Source organism: Prorops nasuta, unplaced genomic scaffold, assembly GCF_024137725.1.
Source record: "Prorops nasuta isolate Cenicafe-Biocafe unplaced genomic scaffold, Cenicafe_Pnas_1.2 PNAS00033, whole genome shotgun sequence".
Taxonomy (NCBI): Eukaryota; Metazoa; Arthropoda; class Insecta; order Hymenoptera; family Bethylidae; genus Prorops; species Prorops nasuta.
In genome coordinates this window covers 2,032,746-2,041,886 of record NW_027116830.1, presented here as the reverse complement: position 1 = coordinate 2,041,886, position 9,141 = coordinate 2,032,746, and the positions used below count along the sequence as shown (strand labels likewise).

The window sequence follows — 9,141 nt, the reverse complement described above, 5'->3', positions numbered from 1 at the left end:
GAATTTCCCTCCATTAACGTATGTAGATTAGTCACGTGACCACGAAAGTTTTCAAAAAGATTCAAATCAAACGAAGTTCAGTGTGTTCCATTTCAACAATATATTGTTGCTTCTTTTTGTTAAAACTCGGTTAAACAATGTCTGACCCATTGTTTAAGGTAGCAGCCACAGATTTGAAGGATCTATTACCTGATATTAAAAAGCAATTAATGAACAGAGATGAGCAGACACAGGTTAATACAGAAGCGTACCTTTTAGTGGAGTCGCTAAAGTAATGCATTTTTTCAGATAAAAGCCGTTGAAAAGATTCTTGCAGCTTTAGAGTCCACTGATAATAAATCTCAAAAAACTCTTGCAATTATACAACTCATCGAATCGGATATAATCTCAAATATTTGCGATGCTTTTCAAATTTCTGGAGATTATTTTAAAATGTAATTTTTATATGAATTTTTTTTTAAATTTGACCAGTTTTTATTTCCTTTTTTTATTTTCACAGGGTTGCTTTAAAATGTTTGTCCCTTGTAGGAGAGTCCAGGAAATTTTATGAGAACCAAACAGCTACTGAAGCTGTCGATGCAATGTTGAAAGTATCTCATTTTCTGGTGGAGTCTCGGAGGGAAGATGACTCAAATTTTCCATTTATTTTGTTAGGTATTTGGGAAATACTGCAGAGGTAATGTGCAGCATTTGTTACTTAAGTCTGGTAATAAAAACAGGAAAATTTGATTTGCCTGATTATAGGATGATTAAATTATTTGAAATGGACCTAGAGAGTGTGTGTAGCCCGCACCAGCTTCTTCTATTTCTCAAGAATTTAGATCCTTGGGAGAAGCCAGTTTCTGACACTTTAAAATTTATGTCAGTCAGACTATTGAACATTGTATTATGCCAAGGTGTTTTAGACGAGCAAGAGGATGGATTGTTGATTATTGAGCTGGCCCAAAAAGGTATTATAGCTATGATGAAAATTATCAAGGAATCTGGCGATGATGAAAGAAAAGCCTGGTATGTGACTACTATCTCTGTTGGCACCTGTTGCTTTGCCATAAGGTAGATTTACACATAGTTGTCATTAATTTAGTGCATATCCATTATTTGTATGGTAATCAATCAATGTTATAATACAGATTAATTGCTGCTACAGTAAATTGTTCACAAATGGTATCAGAAAATAGGACAGCACTTGGGGAAACTATTTTCTCAGCAATGATATATATTCTAATTCCCATTCTCAAAACCATTCAAACAGAAGATGTTAATTTTGATGAGATGAGAATGAATTTTGTAATGTGTCTGGAGATAATGTTTTCTATTCCAGATTTTAACCACTTTGAATTATCCAAATGCTTGGCTGTTGATGGATACATTATGTATTTTGTATATATGTTATCACATATTTCAAGTACAAGGCAAAATATCTGTAAATTACTGAGTGAAATTTTAACACACCTGGCTTTGTGCTCTCTCTTCCTTGAAACATGGCCAGGAGATCCCAGGAAATTTGCAGTTATGATTCATGATGGATTAAGGTCTATCACTGTTAATAGTGAAGATTGGATAAACGAAACTTTAAAATTGCAGAATTCAACCGGCATTGCTTTCATGATTATGGTGTATTTTCACATCTTGATCTCCAATGAGTAAGAAAATAATTATTTAATTGAGATCTCTTAATTTATTGTAAATAATAGGTAAAAAATATTAAATATTTTTAGAAAACTAGAAATGTCCTTGGATGCATTTATAGAAATTATAATAAACATCGATGATGCAGAACCTTTGCCATCAGTAGTTCTAAAGCCTCTCTGGTTTTTATTTGCTGTAAACAATTTTATTTATTAAACAAGTGATTTATTCATATATGAAATTCTTTGCACTGATCAATTTGTGTTAGTTTTCAGCATTGGCTCATCCTAATCCAAGCCAACAGGAAAGATATGATGTAGCTGTGAATAAACTAATATTGGCTTTGCAAAACTCTGATATAGTCAATGCTTATACTCATCACATCTCACTGATAAAATATTGCTTACACAGCATTGGACTTCCTAGAGATATTCGTTTCAAAGTCATTAATCTCTGGCTTATCGAGTCCAATGGCGATATAAAACCGCTTTTGCAATTAAATTGTAATGCTGCTATTAGACATAGCTTATTGGTAAATCCATTGAAATTATTTTGATTTATCATTTCTTGAAAGAATATATTTTTGATCCTCTGAGATCTTTCAGGATATAATTCAGAAAGGGTATCCTGAAGAAGCTCTGTTATTATCAGTCAAAGCAATTAAAGGATTAATATCTACTGGAAATTCATCAAGTGAGATCACTGAAAACGTATGGAGCATCATGCCTAATGTTCTGAGCTGTACAAGTGCTAAAAGTAATAGCAAAAAACCTACCTTGTAATAATTTGTATTATAAATAACACCTTATTTTCAGCTCAACATGTGACAGCAATATTAGAATTGGCAAATATACTGCCAATAAAAGATTTGCCATCCCATATTATTGCTAGATGCGTGAATGGTTTGTTACAAATCATGATTATCGAAGATATGGACTTGAGGCTAAAAAGTTTAGCAGTCAAGCAAGCATATGTTATATTCAGTGAAGCTATTTCTCGAAAATGTTTCAAAAGTTCGTGTTTTTTCCATCAAATATATTCTTTTACAGAAATTGTTTTAATTGGTTTCAAGTTATTATGAGAATTGATATTTTCTAGTTTGCCAGAAATACGCGGATAACATTCAAGTTATCGAAGAATTGTATAAAGATGGATTTTTTACGCAGAAAGACGATCAGGAATTAATTGCAGCTTCCTTAGACCTGCTTACCATAATCATTCAGTCCTTTTATGATTTTCCAAGAGAGCTTGAAGTATGTTTTCACCTATTTATAACTCAAACCTTCATTAACATTAAAATATTTTTAGTGCGAAGCTTGCTTGGAAATTGATTTTACGAACTTCTGGGCATTGATTATGAGATCCAGAGGATTTCTACGGATTTCGCCGAGTGTAATGAAATTTTTATACGAAGTCTTACGCCAAGCAGCAGACGAAGAGAGACTCGTAATGATTAAAACGGATGACATCGATGAAAAAGTGAAAAAAATGATTTCAGTGTATGAATCAATTTTTTTAATGTATTACTATGTAAGTCTTCTTAATTTTTGCTTGAGTAATATTTTTACTAAGTTTTTTTATTCAATGAATATCTTGTAGATGATGGGACCTGACAGGGATATCATTCATAAATGTTTATCAGCGATGTTAAATTATGCTTGCAAAAGAATTAAGCACGCAATGTATCGTTTATGCAGTTTGATCAGTAATTACGAATATATAATTAACGTTATATCGAAGAGCGAACCATCAAATATTTTTCACGATTATGTCGTAACGTGGCTGAAGTACAGAACAATCTATTGTCCGGAGAATATCCCTAAGAAGAGAGGAATTTTTTACACAAATTTTTACGAGGCTATCGATACAATTGTGAAATACGCGAAACACCTTCGCGAAAATGGTCAGCTGGACGAAGCCAATCGAATAATGGACGCTGCGCAACAGTGTGATCAATCCCTTCTCGAGACAGACGAAGAGAGTAATGAATAATAATTATTGAACATATTTTTATTTCTTAATATAATAAGGTAACAAGAACTTGAGTTGTATAGAAAATGGTAGAAAACTATGACAATTCTGGAGAGCAAGACTGATTAATGTCATTAACAATTTTACTTAATTTTAATTAAGCATAGTTAATAAGGTAAAAAATCAATTAAAGTAAGCAATCCGACGAAAGTCTAATTTTGACTATTTCCTTGGTCTCCCGTTGCGTTGCATAAAGCAACCCTTAAATGAATTTAGTCTCACGTCTATTTCTCCTTCCTCCAGCTGAAAATGATCCACAACGCAACTTAATAATTAATCATTAATTTTCAGCAAAATCTCGAGAAGACGTGCAAAAATAATTTTCTAATAAGGTCTACCTGGTCGAACAAGTAGATCTCTTTATAGCAAGAGGGAGAAACACATTCACGAATGCAACGTATTTTTGCTACTCCACTTTGGTCCTTTAGCAACATCTTGCAAGGCTTACTCTCCTCACAGGCTTGCTCGAATTGCCTGAAAAATAGTTCCTAGAACAAGAAACGAATTCGTACTGTCTTGAAGAACAAGGGAAAAGTTGGAAGCGAGTAAATAAATGGAAGAAAGAGAGCTTTAAGAACAGATGAAGCAAGGAGGAAAAGTGAATTGGCAAAGTCTATCGAGCAGTTTTTAATTGGAGTCGAGCAACAATTGGTCGGCGTTGAAAGATTGACCTCGATTAGTACTGGCTATAATAGTGTATATCCAGCAGCAAGAGAGTAATGGGATAAATTTGAAGATTAGATCGTTGCTTGGAGAAACTCACATTTTTCGTGGTCTCCTTGTAAGGATATTCGGGAAAGACGAATATCTTACCGGAGGAGGAACTCGTGGCCTTGACAACGACGAGGTAGCCGATGAAGAGGATCAGGCCGTGCAACCTCGACAGCGCCATGTTGTGTTGCAGCCTGCAGCGCCTGCCCACCGCCTCTAATCAATACTAATAGTCTCCTTCTCTATATACATTCCATTCTCTGCTCTCCTTCCTCTTACAACAGATTCTCCATACCTTAATTCCACCTAATTTCCACCCTATGGGTCACCTTGACCTCGAAACCCCTCCTTTTCTTCGTTTTGTCAATATTCAAATTTTCAGGAATAATTTTAAGAGCAAAACTAACAGTCCCCTTCTCTAAATTCCCTTCTCTACTTTCTCTCCTCTTACAACAGATTTTCCATATATTAATTCTACCTAATTTCCTCCCTTAGTACCCTTGACCTCCAAAACCTTCTTTCTTCTCATTTTCTCAATATTCAAATTCTCATGAATATAATATTTTGCATGTAACAACACAGGCTCGTTTATCAAATAATTTTAAGAGCAAAAGGAAAAAAACAATCTGTTGAACTAGATGAGATTTGATGATTATTGAATTGGAACAGGATCAAGTTGGTTCAATAATAGGACTATCAAGATGAAATAAATTAGCTAATTACTAGGACGAGCAAGGAAGAGAAAGAAAGAGGGCGTTAGAGGAGAGTGAGAGTCGAGCAGGACGAATGTCCATGCAACAAGTACAATTAGGGGAAGCGGAAGTGGATTCTGGTGGGGTCCGAAATGGGCTTGCGAAACGGATGGTGGATCGATAGCTGATACGATAGCCCACTTCTTCGCATCGCCCCTTCTACAAAGGACAAATCGCACCGAGCTGCCTCAATACTCCTAGAGAAGTACTTGGGAATTCAACGGCTAATCTCTCTCAGTATATATTTCAATGTTTTACCCGCATTGCCACTGAACTTCAGTTACGGAAATAGCTACCTTGACAAACAAAACTCTCCTTCAGCTTCGAATTACCAGTTAGCTTTACCGTTTCCAGACTGTATGTGCACCAAAGCGCAGAAATTAATTGGATCAGCTGCTGGTGCGAATGTAGCACTTTTTGAAAAATAATTGGAGCTAGGTAGAAGGCTGAATGAAATGTAAAATAGAAAAGTGAGGATACGAAGTGATTAAAAAAGAGAGTGAGCGAAAAAAGGTTTTGAGGAGCTGTTTGTAGTGGAAGTGGTGAGAGTTGCGTACGCAGTTGGGGTAGGCTTGAAGAGAAAAGGAGAGAGAGAGAGAGGGAGAGAGTGGGAGAGCAGTGAGAGAAGGGATTAGGGAAGGAGCACTCTCGGCACTCAGAGCAGTCAGCAGCACACTGAACAGTGAAGTGCGAACCTTCGAGTTACTCGGTCACCGATGTGATCCAACCTGTTAGTTTCCCTGTTGCTATTACACTGCTCCCTCACGCTGTGTAAACATTCAGCCCTTTCGACAAATTTGCAGCCTCTGCATATAACATTTCAGTGCGTTTAACGACTCGCTAGTGCCTCCACAAATATCGACTCTTCATTCAGCTAACGAATCAAAATGGGACGAACGTGCTTTTTCACACTATTCTGGGTGATTTCACAATAATCCAGATCTCTGGTTTCTTCCAACGATCTTCCACTTCCGGAAACGCATCTACCACTTCCAGCCAGATCAAGGTGAATAATATAGGCCAACATTGCGAACTTATCAATCTATATAGAAGGTTGACGAGTTAGTTTCTCGTCCTAGAGACTTTCTGTGAATCTGACGTTCACTGGATTGTAGAGAATTTTGTTTTTTTTTTTGGAGGGAAGGAAAAAGCCCGCCATGTTTCCTTCCGGGGTAAGCAGGAAGAAGGTTGTCACGCGGTCTAAGGTTGTGGCACGTTGCGAAAGTGAACGAGTCTCACCGATGCTGACCGATACCGTCCGAGTTAAATCCACATTGTTGGAAAAAGGTGAAAAGGGATAGAGGGGGAGAGAAACAGTCCAGTCGGATATATGGAGCGAGAGACGCTTCCGGTAACAGGAAATTGAAAGATGAATCGCTACCCTCGATAATTTACGCGTGAAAGAATGTACCAATTTATTAATCTCGTTTTGGTAAATCTGAATAGATCTCTCTCTCTCTCTCTCTCTCTCACTCACTACTCATTCCATGCCTTTATTTATTTGGCTTTTCGTCACAGAATCCTAGTCCTAGGTTGATTTTACGGTGGACTTGTATCTTGCTTGGAATTTTCCTTCTTTCATTTCCTACATGGGAAGTTTTTTTTGTGAAGCCCAATATGGGGGCTGGTTTAACTTTGCAAACAGAGATAGAGACCTTACCGTGTGTGAATCAATGGTACCAATGAAATGGAAAGATTGTAAGAAAAGAAGTAGAAGTCCACGTGTCGATCTGGAAGGATATGTACGACCTCAATTAAATGTACACGTGCGTGCGCAGGGATCCACGTGTGCATGAGCCTTTAAAGGGAGAATGAGAGAGGAGAGATATATACAGACAGATATAAGGACGCACCAAGAGAAAAAGAGATACATCAATGAAGATTGGAACAGAGAAATAGACCACAAGAAAGAAAGAGAAAAAAGAGATACAGTGAGAGAGACAATAAGCTGCAACGTCGAACAATCCTCGTTTCGCTAGCCAACTCGTCATGGCTTTCTTAACGAAGCCAATCTCAGAGTTCGGCCAAGGGTCAAATAGCTCCAGACAAATCCAGCTACACGACACTGCCACAGAAAACTCCCCTCGATCAAGATTTATCGCTCCACTCGATTCACCAATTTTCACTGGATTTATCAACCATCCAGGTCGTCTCTCTGTAAAGATTTAAACTCCGGGATCTTCTGTCTATCGTTGTAAAAAATTTTTTTATTTTTCTCTTATTCTAAATTTTTTCTTGAATACACAACTTTTGCAAAGATATTCGAGTAGCTTCCAGAGATAAATCAAAAAGGATTTTTGGTCGTTGGCTCCTAACTGAGAGTTTCTTGGTAGGATTTCCTGGGGGAGCTATAAGGGAAGATTTGCGTGGCGTAAAAACGAATCGTAGAGGATTTTCCAAAGTGCGAGTGTGAATGGGGTGGTAGCCCTCGTTCGTAGGATGGACGCGAAATGGATGGAAAATAAACAGAGGAGAGAATTTTCATCGAGCGACTCTACGAGTGCTACCTGGATATATCGTGCACCTGGATATTGATCCTGACCGTTGCAGGACGTTACACTTGGAATATGTGGCTCACCTATTTATCCCTCATCGTACAAAGTCATCTTTCATCATTTATCTTAGAGATGCATCAAATTTTCTAACGATTAATTCTCATATTTGTGTATGAAATTAATTTCTTTTTTTTTTAATTAGGTTATAATGGTGCATCATGCTTGCAAAGGGAATTTTCATTGATAAGTCGGAAAGGCAGAGAAATACCAGTCGAACAGTCCGATGCATGATCATGATTCTCTTTTTCTACTGGACGTTATGTTTTCATTTTAGAGATCCTATTGTTTCTCACGTATTTCCACTAATAATCTCTATTATTGTTGAGATGGATCTCACTCGAGCAAGGATTATCTTGTCTGATCCTCCAAAGGGAAGTTTGTCGAGTGACACGCCAGACAACCGGAGCCAGCAAGTAGAAACATCGATGACACGTCAGACACTATTCGAGGACGTCAAGATAGAAAATGGAAATTCGTTGAAACGCTCGACGAGACGAAATAAATATCGATCCATCAAATTTTTCCTTTCCACTCAATTTGGCAAATGGAAAGACAATTTTATATGAAAGCGAATCGAAGAGTTGTAAGAAAATGCGAAACAGTTGCTGGAAGTTGATTTCCCTCGCTTTTCACGTCCAGCACTTAAACTATTATTAGCTATTCAATTAAACTAGTCGCTGCAGCAAATCGAAATTCCTGCCAAATATTTGCCAGTGCAGGAGATCGATTCGTAAGTTCTCTGGTCATGTTGAATTTCTACCATTCAATTCAAACGAATTTTCATAGTCCATCTGCGGCGTTTGGCAAATTTCCATGTCCCCGACGTAAGTGGATTCTAATCCAGTCTTGTCAAAGATTACAATAGCCAATGCTAGTGCTTCCTGTGATTCCAATTAACCAAGCGCAGTAATGAGATCCCATACTCCCTTGGTGAAACACCATTATCTCTCCAGGTATAGTGTCCATAGTTGCAAGTTTCGTGTAGTACACAGGCCTGAGCATAGGGGACTCCGTGCATCTCCAACTGTTGTTAATTATAAAGCCTGAAGGTAGGTGTACAACTTATGGCCCGTTTTGCAAATAACTGGAGACTTAGTTAATCGAATATTTTCATGCGACCTGTGGAAAAGATTGTTGATGAAATGAAATTCTTGGCGTTTATGGAAAAAGGATGAAAGGGGGTTAGGTTTGCCAGAGGCAGCTGAGAGGCAGCACGAGAAGAGAGAAATTTCCGTCCAATCCTGTGGTAGCGAGGGGCTTTTAATTACTCGGTCGTGCTGGAATGTCGTAGCCAACTCCGTGGAGAAGCTGTAAGGGGAGGAATAATAAAATTCTTATGAGAGCATTGGTGTGTCCCGCTTGAATATGCCTGAGACGAATTTCCATTAGTATCCCCCGCCCCCCAAGTTTCTTCCCACGGGTGAGATTCTGCCACGATACATATCCCCCCTCACCCCTCACTA

At 37.8% G+C, this 9,141-nt stretch overlaps 3 protein-coding genes across 3 annotated transcripts in view; 2 read left to right on the top strand and 1 right to left on the bottom strand.

The window, feature by feature from the left end:
- The first annotated feature begins 90 nt into the window (after positions 1-90).
- Positions 91-3,630, top strand: LOC136783393 (uncharacterized). The gene is made up of 12 exons (XM_066743512.1): positions 91-233; positions 289-434; positions 500-676; positions 745-1,053; positions 1,131-1,643; positions 1,719-1,824; positions 1,898-2,161; positions 2,235-2,385; positions 2,445-2,642; positions 2,728-2,882; positions 2,938-3,159; positions 3,229-3,630. The coding sequence occupies exons 1-12, from the start codon at positions 138-140 to the stop codon at positions 3,619-3,621; spliced, it is 2,730 nt and encodes a 909-aa protein (XP_066599609.1). The 5' UTR covers positions 91-137; the 3' UTR covers positions 3,622-3,630.
- Positions 3,631-3,656: 26 nt separating this feature from the next.
- On the bottom strand, positions 3,657-4,557 carry LOC136783358 (uncharacterized). Its single transcript, XM_066743464.1, has 3 exons — positions 4,424-4,557; positions 3,999-4,148; positions 3,657-3,903 (listed from the first exon to the last, which is right to left on the bottom strand). The coding sequence occupies exons 1-3, from the start codon at positions 4,550-4,552 to the stop codon at positions 3,823-3,825; spliced, it is 360 nt and encodes a 119-aa protein (XP_066599561.1). The 5' UTR covers positions 4,553-4,557; the 3' UTR covers positions 3,657-3,822.
- Positions 4,558-5,761: 1,204 nt separating this feature from the next.
- The window catches only part of Rbfox1 (RNA-binding Fox protein 1), a 54,756-nt gene continuing 51,376 nt past the window's right edge, over positions 5,762-9,141 (top strand). Inside the window, exon 1 of the mRNA XM_066743384.1 lies at positions 5,762-6,129. The gene's annotated coding sequence lies outside the window, so the exon portion shown is untranslated. The remainder of the gene's footprint in view (positions 6,130-9,141) is intronic.

Bases quoted from the DNA above. Each gene is read 5' to 3' on its own strand.
- LOC136783393 (XM_066743512.1), top strand. From the start codon at position 138: ATGTCTGACCCATTGTTTAAGGTAGCAGCCACAGATTTGAAGGATCTA. The intron at 1,825-1,897 runs GTAAACAATTTT...AATTTGTGTTAG, and splicing joins CTCTCTGGTTTTTATTTGCT to TTTTCAGCATTGGCTCATCC. The intron at 2,162-2,234 runs GTAAATCCATTG...GAGATCTTTCAG, and splicing joins CTATTAGACATAGCTTATTG to GATATAATTCAGAAAGGGTA.
- LOC136783358 (XM_066743464.1), bottom strand. From the start codon at position 4,552: ATGGCGCTGTCGAGGTTGCACGGCCTGATCCTCTTCATCGGCTACCTC. The intron at 4,149-4,423 runs GTGAGTTTCTCC...TTCTTGTTCTAG, and splicing joins ACAAGGAGACCACGAAAAAT to GAACTATTTTTCAGGCAATT. The intron at 3,904-3,998 runs GTAGACCTTATT...GATCATTTTCAG, and splicing joins AGATCTACTTGTTCGACCAG to CTGGAGGAAGGAGAAATAGA.